The 17,127-nt window shown below is 34.9% G+C and overlaps 2 protein-coding genes across 2 annotated transcripts; one reads left to right on the forward strand and one right to left on the reverse strand.

Moving 5' to 3' along the window:
- Positions 1–2,020: 2,020 nt before the first annotated feature.
- LOC132565697 (zinc finger protein 227-like) lies at positions 2,021–5,294 on the reverse strand. Its single transcript, XM_060230394.1, has 3 exons — positions 5,208–5,294; positions 4,756–4,875; positions 2,021–4,215 (listed from the first exon to the last, which is right to left on the reverse strand). Exons 2-3 carry the CDS (start codon positions 4,848–4,850, stop codon positions 2,532–2,534), a joined length of 1,779 nt encoding a protein of 592 aa, XP_060086377.1. The 5' UTR covers positions 4,851–4,875; positions 5,208–5,294; the 3' UTR covers positions 2,021–2,531.
- Positions 5,295–5,656: 362 nt separating this feature from the next.
- Positions 5,657–15,868, forward strand: LOC132565693 (SH3 domain-containing YSC84-like protein 1). The gene is made up of 9 exons (XM_060230389.1): positions 5,657–5,687; positions 6,459–6,606; positions 6,988–7,110; positions 7,364–7,428; positions 7,777–8,018; positions 8,451–8,643; positions 11,635–12,115; positions 12,566–12,682; positions 14,628–15,868. Exons 2-9 carry the CDS (start codon positions 6,492–6,494, stop codon positions 14,735–14,737), a joined length of 1,446 nt encoding a protein of 481 aa, XP_060086372.1. The 5' UTR covers positions 5,657–5,687; positions 6,459–6,491; the 3' UTR covers positions 14,738–15,868.
- Positions 15,869–17,127: the final 1,259 nt, after the last annotated feature.

The following is a 17,127-nucleotide window of genomic DNA, read 5'->3' on the forward strand; positions in this document are numbered from 1 at the left end:
AATGTTAAGGTAAAAAAAGGCAGCAAAAATCAACTTTAGTGCTAATTGCTTTCAACCCTTCACTATCACAAAGCATTGTGGGCAGGCAAATTAGGGATTGTACCGTGACTCTCAACATTTGGACATCCCGAAATATATTATATCTACATAGACTGAATGAAGTCAGTGAGAGGCAGAATAATGTGTGGATGTGTTCTGTAACAACTTCATCAAAGACTGAACCAAGAAGAGTCGAAGTCAGCAGCGGTTGTACAAAATGCTTTACAGATGAAACATAAAATTGTCAAGATTAAATAAATAAACGAAAATCAAATGATTTGGAATAATATTAATTGATAACCATTGATAGACTTATGTAAGTCATAGTCCAGTGGTGTCAGCTGTCTCAGAAATCTCTATACAGACTGATCATATCTGTGTGCCATTGGGCGAGACATCATTATCATTAATACTGCTCTGAATGGCATGTGATGGGCCTCCCATTGCTTAGTGAGGTATAGCCAACAGCTAAAACAAGCTAGCTATAGAGGAGACCCTGCCTCAAAATGATTGGCTGTTCATAGAGTGATAAAATCATCAAAACATAAAAACTGCATATATATATATATATATATGTAGATAAATCTGAATTAGTTCATTAATAAGGAAACATCAAATCTCTGATATCTTTATTCACACTACAAATAGTATTTCAAAACAGGAAAACTGAACGCATTGTTGCTAACAGCTTTATGTACTGAAATACCAAAGTATCTCGGTGACAATCCTGACAACACATTACAATATCAGTTTTATACACCAGCTTAAAGCAAGATAAGTTTAAGCCTACTGGACTATACATATTACAATATGTATTAATAGTTAAAAATCTGAAGTTTTTTAAAGATAACTTGTTTATATCAGTATATATAATACCAAAGCAGTTGTTAGTCTGAACTGTTGTGCCATTCTATCAACAATGTACAAATTCTTCTTTGTTTGATATATATCCAAAGCTAAAACCTTGTCACACACATTGTACATACAGTGTATGTATAAACAATAGGTTTACAATAAGTAATCAATAACAAAAAATTCTAAAGCTTCCATAGATCATAGAATTTTCATTATTCTATATACGTAATTATTTTTAAGACAGTAGGATCATTATATAAAAATTTCATTAAAAATACCAGTTGTACAGGCAATGTCAAGTTGATAACAAGAATTCCCACAGAGATCTTGGCACCCATCACCGTTTGATCTTTAATTGGATATTTTTTCTACCCCTCCCCCATCTGTGATACTCTAGAGGTTACATCACCTTCAATCTCTGCACTCCTGGAACATGTCATGGCAAAATTGTGGTCTAGATGAAAAGACTAATAAGATCCTCTGATGTACATCATATAAATCTCCAGGTGCATAATATATATTGCAATGGCTTTGAAGTTGGGTCTCGTTCCTTTGTAATCTTTTACAGGAGTGTATCAGCCTATAAATGGTCAGTTTATTTCTCCTGGAACCAATCAAATTACTTTGCTTGTGCCTTCAATTCTGCCATGGAATGTTCCAGGGGTGTAGACAGCAAAACTGATCACAATCCCAGCAGTATTGAAGATGCCTCGCCCCTAATTTTTTTCTCTTTATTACCTAGGTGTATGAAATTTGAAAATGACTCTTAAGAAATAATAATGAAAATGCTTTAACAGCTTCAACTGCTAAATCCAAGATGGTTGCCTTTCAGACGAGGAATCTTGGACAAAAAGCAATGTGGATGGCCCACCATCTGATGATGATGTGCTATAAATTCTAATAGAAAGCCAGCTCTATTAGTAATGAGCACAAATATGTAATAAATTAAACTCTCATATCTAACAAAACAACTTCAAGCTTCCAGAGAAAATTATTTATATCAAAACAATATATTTATATAAAATCATTAAAATGTTTGAACAATTTTAAAAATAATAACAGTAATATTATGAACACTATTCTCCTTAAAAGAGAGAAAAAGGGAAAAAGTCCCATATATGTTTGACATATAGAGAATGTAAAGAAAATAATTGTATACACTGAATCACATTTGTTATATTTCATTGTCTAGCAAATTAACAAAAAGCCTATATAAGCCAAAGTTAAAGTGTTCTAGGTTACAATTCCTCTTTAACCAGTGACAAATGAGATGTAATACTACATCATATGTGAACAAGCATGTATTTTTCCAAGCATGTGTTTCAAGATGCTTCTTCATTAAGGCTCAAGCTAATTATACAGTATATATTATAAATCATATATTTGTGCCAGAGGCCCTACAGCCTGTTCCTTAAAGAGAGAACAATCTTCCTTTTAGTTCTGAGATGTTTGGAAGCTAAGGATTAATGTAGCTTTTCTGTATCTATAAAATAAATGAAAGATTTACCTTAACTATTCATAACTTACTACAGACATATGCTACTCATTCCTTCGTGCGATCAGTGGATTAGGTTTGTATAAATCATGTTTTAGATACCACCTCTTAGTATATAGCTTATCATGTTGGTCAAGATATATTAAGTAGGAATTACATAGGTTGTCTGTGTCTCTGTAATGAAGGAGGGAGATTTGTGGGAATTCTTCACCAGATACATCTCACCAACTGTTTCTTTATCATCAGAATGTGTCACTAGGTGTCTCTGTAGGTTACAAAACTGACTAAATTTTATACCACAGACACCACAAGTGTGTGCCTTGTCTCCTGTATGCGTCTTCATGTGCGTCTTCAGATTATTTGCTCGTTTAAATGCCCTACTACAAACATGGCACACAAATGGTTTCTCTTCAGAATGCTTTTTGAGGTGTGATGTTAAATTAGATGTCTGCTTGAAGCCCTGACCACAGATACCACACACATAAGGTTTCTCCCCAGTATGTCCTCTAATGTGTATTTTCAAATCACGCGAGTCATTAAATTCTTTACCACAGATATCACACTTGTAGGGTTTTTCTCCTGTATGTGTTCTCATATGTATCTTAAGATATTGAGATCTACTAAAACCTTTATCACACACACCACATATAAATGCTTTCTCTCCAGTATGTGACATAACATGTGCATGTAAATCATTTGATGTAGAAAAACTTTTTTCACAAACATCACATTTAAACTCTTTATCTTTTAGGTGTGTTTTAATATGTGTCTTTAGGTTAGATCTGTGGTTAAAATCCTTCCCACAGATGTCACATTTGTAAGGTTTATCTCCAGAATGTGTCCTCATATGGGTTTGCAGATTTTGAATCAAGCTGAAATTTTTACCACAGACGTCACATTTGTATGGTTTTTCTCCTGTATGTATTCTGTGATGTTTCTGTCGTTGACTTGCCTGACTAAACTTCTTACCACAGAAATCACAACTATAGGGCTTCTCTCCTGTATGTGTCCTGATATGCCGCTGAAGTACATCTGCGCGACTAAACTCCTTACCACAGGTATCACACTTGTACGGTCTCTCTCCTGTATGTGTTCTGATGTGAGAATGAAGACTAGAACTTGTGGTAAATCCTTTCCCACACACTTCACACCCATACGACTCTGTCCCTGTATGTGTAGTGGTATGTTTTTGAAGATTACCTGACTCACTGAACATTTTATCACATATGTCACACTTAAAGGGTTTCTCTCCTGTATGTGATCGGTAGTGAGTTCTCAGGTGTTGTGACAGACTAAAGCCTTTTCCACACACATCACATTCAAACGGCTTCTCCCCTGTATGGGTCCTGGTGTGTCTCAATAGATTTGCTGTTTGATTAAATGTCTTACCACACACATCACATTCAAAAGGTTTCTCTCCTGTATGTGTTCTGATGTGCTCTTGTAAATGGGTAGACCTACTCAAACCCTTACCACAGATCTCACATTTAAATGGCTTCTCTCCATTGTGTCGACTTCGATGTTTTTGAAGCTTTTCTTCCTCATAAAATCCCCTACCACATACAGAACATGTATATGGTCGCTCACCAATACATTTGGGTGGTTTCTGTTGGTCACTTGTATGATCAAACTCGTTGCAATTAACATCATTTCTAACGAGATTTGGTGTCTCTTCAGAGCATGTTGGGGTTTGGAGCAACTCCATACTTTCTTCAATTTCTCCTATTGTTCTTTCATACAGTTCTGGTACATTCATTGTTGTAATGCTTTGTGCCATGGTCAACATAATTTCCTTTTTTCTCACATTAATGCCATATAAACTTTCCCTGAAATGATGAACAAAAGATCATTGATTGGGTGTAAATACAATATAAGAAATTTTACATTTCTTAAACATTCAATGCATGACAACTTTCATCAACACTTCATTAAGCCTCACAGCGACATATTCTCTCCTCAAAGTAGGTAGATAAGCAAAGTATAGAAAAAGTTTAAGTTGTTTTTTCAAAGCGAAAATGTTTTCAAATCTAATTTTTCGAATATTATAGTATGAAATAAGTAAGCATCCTAATAGGGACCTACTTAAAAAAGATATAAACGGACAGTGATCTCAAGTATCCAACCTCAAGATGGTTGTTAGTAGTTCATGTCACTTTCCAGTTTGCACATTTGCCTCTGTTTATAGGTCTGTTAATAAGTCTGGATACACTCTTTCCTGTGTTAGTGAATTAGCTACCTTTTGAGTTAACCATAGCCAGGGTCGGGTTTTGCATGTGATTAGATTAGTTTCTGCATATGAACATGTCTTCTGTAAATGCACGTTTTATCAGAAACTCACTTATTTTAATGTATGTAATGTTACATACCAATCCCTGCTGGGTTTTTTCAGTAACCATCTTGAAGTAATAATTTGCACACGAACTTGGCACAAATTCCCATCCACGGTATATATAGGCAACATGAGCTGGAAATTCCCTGACAAGTCCCTGTAATAATTTGCATGTATTGAAAGTATGTTGTCTTATATATATGCCATACCATCTTTTCTCTTTATCATAGCATCAGCGTTTGAAGTTCCCTCATTTAAAACTTATCTCCAAATATGTAGGACTACACGACGATAATATACATAAGAGAACAAATTTTGATTAGTGACAGAATGATCAGTGATGATGGGACCAGATCGAATATTTCTGACATAACAAATCTTTTTAATACGTTATGCACAAGTCGACCCGTAAGATGTATAGCAAGCTTACATTTAAGGATTTCAAACTATCCTGCCAGTCATGATCAGCTGAATATCAGAATTCCCTACCTGAGTCGGTTTTTCGTGTATTATGCGGTGTTATGATCTACAAGAGACCACATGACGTTTCTTGTCGAATTTCGAATTCTAAAAAAAAATAATACAAGCAAAAGGAACCCCAACCCCGTTTTCTCCTAAATGAGATGCCAATCTCTTTTGTTGTCATCATTTTGTGGCGCATACTAATGATCAAATATGATTGCATACAGTTCGCCTTGTTAAAAGAATGAAGAATAAATCAGATAGCGTAAGAGAGTTTCTTGTTGTGGTTGAAGGTTATCACGGGTAAACTATAGTTTTACCACTTCACATAATAAGTCCATCGTATTTACAAAGCTATAGCACAGTGCTGACTATTAACATCATAGTACAGTCTCCTGTATACAATTTCCTTTATTTAGCACCAACCTAATATGTAATAATGGGAGATAACTCTGTTAAAATTTTAACTGACTTCCGGATTCATTCTGCTTGACAGTAATAATAAGGGTAAGACGTAAGAAAGTAGAATAAGGAAATATTTTTGTAATGTTGGAAATGATGCCCCGTTATGATAAGATATTTCAGTCAATATGTAACATTTAAATCAGTATTCCGTTCAATTATTTTTTTGTTTTTACCAAAGGTTGTATTTTCTTAGTTTCTACATCACATGTATGATGTAAACATGAACAGTTATCACGTTATAAGCCCAGTATGTTGTTACGTACTCCTATATCATAAGAGGCAGCTGGTCGGTCGTTTTATTATTTCTGACATTATTGCGCAGACTGCGACGCTTGTCATAAATTTCTCGCCGTGTAAAACCTCTAACTCTGTTGGAGTAGTTGTTACGGTGTTTCGTGCTGTATGCTGACTTTGGAATCGTTCCTTATCTTAATGAAGATTGCAGTAAAATAATAAATATAACAAATAACATCATGATAATTCATGACTCTACAGCTGACCAAAGAAACATGACTTGTCAGCTGAGTGACAGAGACTGTAGTAACATACCTGCTCACTGGTTTACAATATAATTGCATTTTTTTTCATGTATCCACTATTCAATATGGTGCCTGTTGCCTTTTATGAATTTTGACATTTGAAGATAGTGTTCAAGCTTGTTAAAGAACCACGCTAGGGTTAATAGTCCTAGCTATGCATATCACATGAATAAATGTGTAATACATGTCAGCTTCCCAGCAAAGAATGCATGCAAATCTTTGCTAAGTCTGAATCCTTCACATCAATTGCATGTATGCTATCATTGTGAAATAGATGACAGAGTTGTGATGGTTGTAACCTGATACCATGGTCAACACACCTATACCACACAGTCTACGGTCAGAGGCAAAGAAAGCAGCCAAGATCTTACGTAGCTTTACGGTTCCATCAGCAAACCTTGGGCCAGACAAACTTATTCCAGGTAATGATATACTATCAAACATTACAATTCATACTCATGATAATCACCCTCTTTGTCATTTGTTCTTTTTGGAGATTACTGAAATCAGAAAATTATTCAGATTTGTGAGAGGATTAATTAGGTTTTAAAAAGTAAACTATATTCCACACCTAAGGATAGTAGTAATTAATTCACTCTTTGGCTATTAGACCCTATCTAAATTCTATTGTTTAGTTCAGACAGTTAGAGAAATGGATGACTGAAACAAAAATTATTGGCATCTTTTATATGGAACTTTTAATGATTTACAATTCCTCTGTGTATCATGCATCGCCTGTAGTCCTTTATTTATCCAATTCCAACAGAAAACTATACATGTACTCTACGAATATTGACTTTTAGCTGGTATCTTGCTGAAGGCGAAGGGATTGGCTATCCTTACTGTGGTGAAGGCTGGATTCCTAGTTACAGCACGAGGAGGAAGTGGCATTGTTATTGCAAAGGTTGGGGATGACCTTGATGCAGGTATATGGTGAAAATCAAAAAGAAAAGTATATTTATCACACAACACCTTAGTTGTAATTGGCTGAGATTCTGGTTGTATCAGCTAATGTTGTGATGTCTCTCATCCAGACCTAAAAAAAGAACTTGTCATGCACTATTACTTTCTACTTTATGAATTTCTTTTCAAATTCTTCGATAGAACACTACCATAACACTATATTTCCATGGAAAGTTTTATAAAACCCTCGTCTATAGCTACTGATGTGCTTTTCAGAATGGTCTGCACCATCAGCCCTGGGCATTGCTGGACTAGGAGGTGGATTTGAAATTGGTGCAGAGGTGTGTTTTAATAATTCATAGTGTCAGTGAAAGTTTTGTACCAAATGATTAACATATAAAGGTACAGTTAACTGAAATATCTAATTCTACCATTTTATAGATATGAAGAGGTTAATATGAATGCTTTCCAGGTTTTGGTTAATTAAGAAATAATTGTGAAAATATGAGAGATTGAAATTCAACCTTTTAGTTTACAGAAACACAACCTATAGCAGGAAATGAGCTATAGCTACATGTAGAGTGTGCCGATTATCTCTCTCATGGTCCAATTCATATGTGTACTTTGACCCTGTCCGGCAGTTAAACAATCTGATCTGTTACATATTCCTCTCTTTCTTTTCTCATCAGGTCACTGATTTTGTCATCATCCTCAACTCACGTTCATCAGTTGATGCTTTCTCTAAGGGTGGGAATTTGACCCTTGGAGGTAATTTCTCAATAGCTGCTGGCCCCCTTGGGCGTAACCTAGAGGCGGATATAGCTGTTAGAAGTCCTGCCGCTATCTACACCTACTCGAAGACAAAGGGACTGTTCGCTGGAATTTCTGTGGAAGGAAGTGCTTTGATAGAGAGGAAGGATGCTAATAAAAAGTACACTTCTCCATCAAAAGTATAAAATATTGAATAGTAACTTTCATGTCAGGGTTATTTTTGGATTTATCTGACAAAACAACATGATATGAGTATTGATAATCACTTTACACACTTAGTAATCTTGTAATTCTGAATTCAATACTACAATGTAAATATCTTATTTCCTTTCCTGTTAAAGGAACTTCATTTGTATTTTCACATTCAGAGTATTTCTCTTTTCTATGTGAATGCATATCTTGTAGAATTTCCTGTAGTAATAATTCAAATATTTAAAAAGATCTGAGAATAGATGTGAAATTTGGGACAGATTTTTTTATTATTTGACAAACCACTTTGAAATTGTATTTTGAATAAACAAACAGATTTAAGATTTCTATTTTTAGTTTTATCAATGAATTTTATTTTGTCTTTAAATTTATTGGGTTTCAGATTTTACGGTCAAGATGTGCGTGCCTACCAGATTTTGTCAGGTGAAATTCCACGCCCAGAGGAATGCAGTGCACTGTACGAAACCCTCGAGATGCATAGAAAACGAGCAGAGAAACAGATGTTAGATCTGGCTAAGAAAACTGCCTCTAAGCATGCTCATGGTTTGGGCGATAAACTCAAGGACCGATTCTCTGTAATTATTTTATTTAATCATATCAACTAAATTGAAACAGTTCTGATATGATAGGATATTACTTGAATTTCATTTTAAGATTTCAAATATTGGTTTCATAACCATATGCAGTGGCCATTCACTCTGACATGGCGTAGGATATATAGGATATATCAAGATAGAAATACATTTTATAGTGTCTTTGAACACCCATCAACATATTGATATGAACAAGTGTGTGGAATGTAACAAGGAAAGAATCCTGTTCTGAAAATAATTTTAAACTCATATTTACCTAGAAGTGCTTTATTTCTTTAGAATTTCAGCATATGTAAGTACTATTTATAGCAAAGTTTGGTCTTTATAATGTTGCATCATGAAAAATTGCCCTCTGCCATCAAATTCTTCCCTTATTGTTCAGCCTTCTCGTTTCTGTTGTCTTGTATCTCTGAATTGTTCCTGTGCAGGAGCAGGTAAAAGAATATACCTGATGTATGTTATTGCATGTCGTGAAAGGCGACTAACCATGTAGCACCCATGGCATATTGGGGATGGTTATTCTGTTGTCTTCTGTTTAGGGGATATTGGAGATCCCAAGAATAGTATCTGCTGCATTCCCTTGCATGTTTGTAGGAGGCCAACTAAAAGTGGACTTCCTGTAAAATGTGTTTCCCTTCCATGTCTCCAAGGCTACTAATGGGCCATTGAAGAGACCTGCCTCCAACTATAACACTTTCCATGGGATCCTGACTTTTTTCTGTGCTTTATTCTCCACTTGTGGTGTCCGTCTTGAAACCTGTCCTCATAGGACCCTTAATTTTGTAAATTTAGAGAGAAAAAAAAAAGAAAAAAAAGAAAAAAACCAATTTCCCGTTTGTTTATCGTTATATTGAAATAATTCCTGATATGGTCACACTACATATGTTTACATGATTGCCCCTTTCCTTTTATAAGTGCTAACAAAGTGTCTTAATTCTACTGTTAACTTTGATCTTTAACAAACTTTTTTCTTGTTTTTCACTTGTCACTGATGAACCTTTAACACATTGACCTTTAACACATTGACAGTAAAATATTTATTAGTGATTCTTTAGGTTAACAAGGCCTTGTTTGCTGAATTCCAAGGTTAATAAGGCCTTGTTTGCTGAATTCCAAGGTTAACAAGGCCTTGTTTGCTGAATTCCAAGGTTAACAAGGCCTTGTTTGCTGAATTCCAAGGTTAACAAGGCCTTGTTTGCTGAATTCCAAGGTTAACAAGGCCTTGTTTGCTGAATTCCAAGGTTAACAAGGCCTTGTTTGCTGAATTCCAAGGTTAACAAGGCCTTGTTTGCTGAATTCCAAGGTTAACAAGGCCTTGTTTGCTGAATTCCAAGGTTAACAAGGCCTTGTTTGCTGAATTCCAAGGTTAACAAGGCCTTGTTTGCTGAATTCCAAGGTTAACAAGGCCTTGTTTGCTGAATTCCAAGGTTAACAAGGCCTTGTTTGCTGAATTCCAAGGTTAACAAGGCCTTGTTTGCTGAATTCCAATATCAAAGTCAAAAAGCAGGAAACTCTGAAAAAAATGGTGCCTTCATCATTAAACTGATAATGTTACTAAATTAGGGGTTAATCATTTGAAGAACAGTAATTTATAACTGTAGTCTGTAATGGTTTGATAGACTGGTTTGCTAGACTGGTTTGACAGACTGGTTTGACAGACTGGTTTGATAGACTGGTTTGCTAGACTGGTTTGATAGACTGGTTTGCTAGACTGGTTTGACAGACTGGTTTGATAGACTGGTTTGATAGACTGGTTTGCTAGACTGGTTTGACAGACTGGTTTGACAGACTGGTTTGCTAGACTGGTTTGATAGACTGGTTTGCTAGACTGGTTTGATAGACTGGTTTGATAGACTGGTTTGCTAGACTGGTTTGATAGACTGGTTTGCTAGACTGGTTTGCTAGACTGGTTTGACAGACTGGTTTGACAGACTGGTTTGCTAGACTGGTTTGATAGACTGGTTTGATAGACTGGTTTGCTAGACTGGTTTGATAGACTGGTTTGCTAGACTGGTTTGACAGACTGGTTTGACAGACTGGTTTGCTAGACTGGTTTGATAGACTGGTTTGATAGACTGGTTTGCTAGACTGGTTTGCTAGACTGGTTTGACAGACTGGTTTGACAGACTGGTTTGCTAGACTGGTTTGACAGACTGGTTTGACAGACTGGTTTGATAGACTGGTTTGCTAGACTGGTTTGATAGACTGGTTTGCTAGACTGGTTTGATAGACTGGTTTGCTAGACTGGTTTGATAGACTGGTTTGCTAGACTGGTTTGCTAGACTGGTTTGATAGACTGGTTTTGCTAGACTGGTTTGCTAGACTGGTTTGATAGACTATGTACATGTAATAGAAGAAATGTCAACGTGCAATTTCTTTCCTGGATTGAACGTAAGACATCATATTAAGTGTAAACATTAATGTTTTTCATTTGATATTTGTTTAGCCCACTATCATCAGATGGTGGGATGTTCAAATGCCATATGTGTAAGGTCTGTCGTCTGTCCTTCCACTCGTCCTGGTCAGACTGTTCCTTTTGGTCCCTTCTTTGATTTTGGAACTGAGGAGAGGCCATATTGGATTTTGACATAGAAAGTTTATTATCACTATGTAGGTTCCTCATTTGATTTAATAACTGATTAGAAAAAACAAAGTGGCTGATAGGAGACCATCTTAGATTGAGCAGTAAAAGATTATCATTGCTATATCTTCAGAAAAGTATCCAAATTTCGTTTAACTAAGAGCAAAACAGAAAAGAGGGGAAAAACAAAAAAATAAATGTTCCAACTTTAAGGAACAGAAGAAGATAAAACAATGATGTGCACCAAGATCCCTCTGGGATCTCTGGTTCTGTAATCACTAAAACATTTTTACACAATTAATATATCTCAGTTTATATACATATTGATTGTATATCATATTCTGTTCATAAAGATACATAATTTTTCACATAAATTTGCATTGGTTTTGTAGAGCACAAAAAGTGTGAAGGCCAAGTCTCCAAGGCCTCGATCCCATTCAGACTATGGTTTACAGAGTTCTGATGATTCAATGTCGAAATACAGCCTACCCGCTTCTTATCAGGATAGTAGTGATGAGGAATCATCTGAGCCAATGAGCCGGTACAGTCTACCCAAGTCTCATTCTAGACACAGTGTTGGTGAAAGTGACTATACAGAGGACACTGCAAAATACAGCTTGCCAAAATCGTCTGATCCTATGGATAAATACAGCATGCCCCAGTCTAGGTCAAGGTCACAGTATAACCTCTACGGTGGTTCTGAACTATCCAGTCATGACCCCATGTCAAAGTTTGACCTCCCTTCTGTTATGCCTCGAGCCCAGTCATGTCGATCAGTACATACTGTTACGAAGCACTCTTCTTCCGCTGAAGGATCAAGGACTGTTGTGAAGCGTACAGTTCAAAGTCGAACTACCCGGACCTCATATCAAGGTCTGTTAATTTTCAAAGATGAGATCAGATTCTTAATGAGCATTTTACTATAAAATAAGTATAAATGATTTTATTTCAACAAGGCAATACTTACACAAACAGAAAATGAAGACACTCAATAAAATCTTTTCTATTTTGAGTATTAGGAAATCTTAACAGCAAATTCTAGTAAGTAAGCCAAGAAGTGTCTAAAGAAGAGGCATTTAAACTGGAAACCTTGGTAACAGAGGTGTGTACAGTATTATACCCTTGTATGTCAGTACTGTTATTACTTCATTGATCATATGTTTTACATGATAGGTGTCTGTTGACCTGCAGATATGCAATATATTAGTAACTTCTATTCTTATTTTGTATCACATAGCAGGCAAACCTAAGACAAATTTAAGAAATTCTAGAAAATGTGTTTGTTTGATCAACAACTTTTCAATTATTGATTTTTTTAACAAGGATCTGAAGCAGTGACTTCAGATAACCCCAAGAATAAAGCGGATGTTGCACCAAAAAAGGCCATCGCTAATTTTGCATATGAAGCACAGCTGCCTTGTGACATTTCCTTTAGAAAAGGTGAGGCCTATGAATATGATATGATATAAAGAAGCATACAGCCTTTTAATTTCATTTTTTATTTTAACTTATTCATCACTCCAAAATTTTGATCAAATCATAGCCCCTTGAATATAATATCTTAATAGTTCATTGGCTAAGATAAGTGTAGTCTGTTGGTTTAGATAAGTGTAGTCTGTTGGTTAAGATAATTACAGAGTACATTGGTTTAGATAAGTGTAGAGTCTGTTGGTTAAGATAATTACAGAGTACATTGGTTTAGATAAGTGTAGTCTGTTGGTTAAGATAATTACAGAGTACATTGGTTTAGATAAGTGCAGTCTGTTGGTTAAGATAATTACAGAGTACATTGGTTTAGATAAGTGTAGAGTCTGTTGGTTAAGATAATTACAGAGTACATTGGTTTAGATAAGTGTAGTCTGTTGGTTAAGATGATTACAGAGTACATTGGTTTAGATAAGTGTAGTCTGTTGGTTAAGATAATTACAGAGTACATTGGTTTAGATAAGTGTAGTCTGTTGGTTAAGATAATTACAGAGTACATTGGTTTAGATAAGTGTAGAGTCTGTTGGTTAAGATAATTACAGAGTACATTGGTTTAGATAAGTGTAGAGTCTGTTGGTTAAGATAATTACAGAGTACATTGGTTTAGATAAAGTTGGTTAAGATAATTACAGAGTACATTGGTTTAGATAAGTGTAGTGTTGGTTAAGATAATTACAGAGTACATTGGTTTAGATAAGTGTAGTCTGTTGGTTAAGATAATTACAGAGTACATTGGTTTAGATAAGTGTAGTCTGTTGGTTAAGATAATTACAGAGTACATTGGTTTAGATAAGTGTAGTCTGTTGGTTAAGATAATTACAGAGTACATTGGTTTAGATAAGTGTAGAGTCTGTTGGTTAAGATAATTACAGAGTAAGATAATTACAGAGTACATTGGTTTAGATAAGTGTAGAGTCTGTTGGTTAAGATAATTACAGAGTACATTGGTTTAGATAAAGTCTGTTGGTTAAGATAATTACAGAGTACATTGGTTTAGATAAGTGTAGAGTCTGTTGGTTAAGATAATTACAGAGTACATTGGTTTAGATAAGTGTAGTCTGTTGGTTAAGATAATTACAGAGTACATTGGTTTAGATAAGTGTAGAGTCTGTTGGTTAAGATAAGTGTAAGTGAGTCTGTTGGTTAAGATAATTACAGAGTACATTGGTTTAGATAAGTGTAGAGTCTGTTGGTTAAGATAATTACAGAGTACATTGGTTTAGATAAGTGTAGAGTCTGTTGGTTAAGATAATTACAGAGTACATTGGTTTAGATAAGTGTAGAGTCTGTTGGTTAAGATAATTACAGAGTACATTGGTTTAGATAAGTGTAGTCTGTTGGTTAAGATAATTAAAGAGTACATTGGTTTAGATAAGTGTAGAGTCTGTTGGTTAAGATAATTACAGAGTACATTGGTTTAGATAAGTGTAGTCTGTTGGTTAAGATAATTACAGAGTACATTGGTTTAGATAAGTGTAGAGTCTGTTGGTTAAGATAATTACAGAGTACATTGGTTTAGATAAGTGTAGTCTGTTGGTTAAGATAATTACAGAGTACATTGGTTTAGATAAGTGTAGTCTGTTGGTTAAGATAATTACAGAGTACATTGGTTACATTGGTTTAGATACATTGGTTTAGATAAGTGTAGTCTGTTGGTTAAGATAATTACAGAGTACATTGGTTTAGATAAGTGTAGTCTGTTGGTTAAGATAATTACAGAGTACATTGGTTTAGATAAGTGTAGTCTGTTGGTTAAGATAATTACAGAGTACATTGGTTTAGATAAGTGTAGAGTCTGTTGGTTAAGATAATTACAGAGTACATTGGTTTAGATAAAGAGTATAAACCGTTGAGTTTAGTATCAATAAGTGTACAGATCCTTGCTTGTGTTTCATTTCAGGAGAGGAAGTTCTGGTTTTAACTCGCACACAATCTACCAATGACTGGTGGGAAGGAACATGTAGAGGGCGAATTGGGCTCTTCCCTGCCAACTTTATTACTGTCAAGTAACAGAATGGAAAGTAATCAGATATCGCAGATGTGCATGTCGTCTCTTCCCTGTTAATTACAACAGTGCATGCATTTGTTTGTTTAATGCCACAGGAACAGCCATTGAGGCAAATTTTCCTTGAAGTAGCCACTGGCTATCTCACTGAGCAACATACAAGTGACCTGCAACATGCCATCTATAGCATCTATAGCCAAGAATACAACCAAGACATTGCAGACCATGGGTAGGGAACTTCCAACCACACTACTCAATTCTTCACCAGAGGTCCCTTATCACGGACCCCTTACAGCACAATACAGAAAACAATTGAAATAATAGTACAGTAGTTTTTCTGAGCTGTCTCTAACCTCTGATACATTTCACTTAATTTATTTATCTTTAAAATTTCTAAATTCTGTTTGATAAATATGAATGGTTCAATTTCCTTTTTAAAAATTTGAAATAAATATATTACATTGTTTAGGTATTTGCTGGAGGAAATAACCTGTTACTATTTACATATTTTCCAAACTGTTTTGGACATATGTTATTTTCTGTTCAGTAATAGTTATTTATGACATTGGTGTGGAATGTAATAAAGCATTCATTTGCCTATATTAAACAAGTGTCATTCATTGTACTAAGGTTGTGAAAATTATGGTAAACATGCTCATCGGTTAAGGGTTGTCTCCCTTATAGAAACAAGAGCATTATTTGTGTTTAAATTCCTTAGTGCAAATTTTCTTGTCTTATTTTAAATTTAATTTTCTACCTTATAGAATGTTAATATATTTATTAAGAATCAAGTTTTTTTCTGTTTTATTGTTTGTTATACAAGATGCATTAATTATTTTCATGTCCCTAGAATTGTGTCTTATACTTTGTTGACCTATTGGTATGATTCTACCATGATATTAAAAAAATACTCCATGTCATGTATCATTAAAGCAATGAAATAGTTAACATACTAACATGTACCTCAGAGGTTCCTTCAGCAATAAATCTATAATAACAGGCCTTTATTTAAGATACTAACATGTACCTCCGAGGCTCCTTCTCAGAGGCTCCTTCAGCAATAAATCTATAATAACAGGCCTTTATTTAAGATACTAACATGTACCTCCGAGGCTCCTTCAGCAATAAATCTATAATAACAGAGGCTCCTTCAGCAATAAATCTATAATAACAGGCCTTTATTTAAGATACTAACATGTACCTCCGAGGCTCCTTCTCAGAGGCTCCTTCAGCAATAAATCTATAATAACAGGCCTTTATTTAAGATACTAACATGTACCTCCGAGGCGCCTTCTCAGAGGTTCCTTCAGCAATAAATCTATAATAACAGGCCTTTATTTGACAGTATTGACATCTCCTGAGTGAAGTCTCTATTTGGCTTTACTAACAAAATTGATGTTTAAACTTACATAAACTTTAACTCTGGCACATAGGATGCTGAAAAATTATACTTTTGTGGTAAAAATTATTTTGAATCTGCAGTTATATTTGTTCTAATTTGTACTAATTTTGTGAATGTATTTTGTGTAAACTGGAAATCTTCATGCAATATGTGAATGCATTGAAATATCTAAAAAAAAAAAAAATGCACTTAAATGATGATGTTATTGTGGAGCTATTATCTGTTTACTTCCTGTAGTTGACAAGCTTTCCCTCAGAATTGGAATCAACCGTTTTAGTATTCCATCAGTTGTTGGGCTGTTCCATCAGCTGTTGGGCTGTTCCATCAGTTGTTGGGCTATTCCATCAGTTGTTGGGATATTCCGTAAGTGTTTATAACACCAATGAATGAATATTACTGTTTTTTAGGGAGTGTAAATATAAAAAACGCTGTCAAAATGTAAATATGACAAATAATTTTTCTTTTTTATTTGTAAAATTAATTTTTTAACAGACATATTTCTACATGACAGCTTGAAAATGCAGTTTATGCACCAATAAACAACAAAAAAGAAAAATTATTTCTTCAAAGGAATGAAACCGTTTCAAGTTATACTATTATATGGGTTTTAAAAAAATATATCTACAACAAACTTGATGTGGCACATGACTACCTGTTGACATTGTGTTTCTTTCTACAACAAACTTGATGTGGCACATGACTACCTGTTGATATTGTGTTTCTATCTACAACAAACTTGATGTGGCACATGACTACCGGTTGACATTGTGTTTCTATCTACAACAAACTTGATGTGGCACATGACTACCTGTTGATATTGTGTTTCTATCTACAACAAACTTGATGTGGCACATGACTACCGGTTGACATTGTGTTTCTATCTACAACAAACTTGATGTGGCACATGACTACCTGTTGACATTGTGTTTCTTTCTACAACAAACTTGATGTGGCTCATGACTACCTGTTGATATTGGTTTCTATCTACAACAA

The sequence above is a fragment of the Ylistrum balloti genome, unplaced genomic scaffold (assembly GCF_031769215.1).
Source record: "Ylistrum balloti isolate Yb309-2 unplaced genomic scaffold, AGI_CSIRO_Ybal_v1 Utg369730, whole genome shotgun sequence".
NCBI classification, from domain to species: Eukaryota; Metazoa; Mollusca; class Bivalvia; order Pectinida; family Pectinidae; genus Ylistrum; species Ylistrum balloti.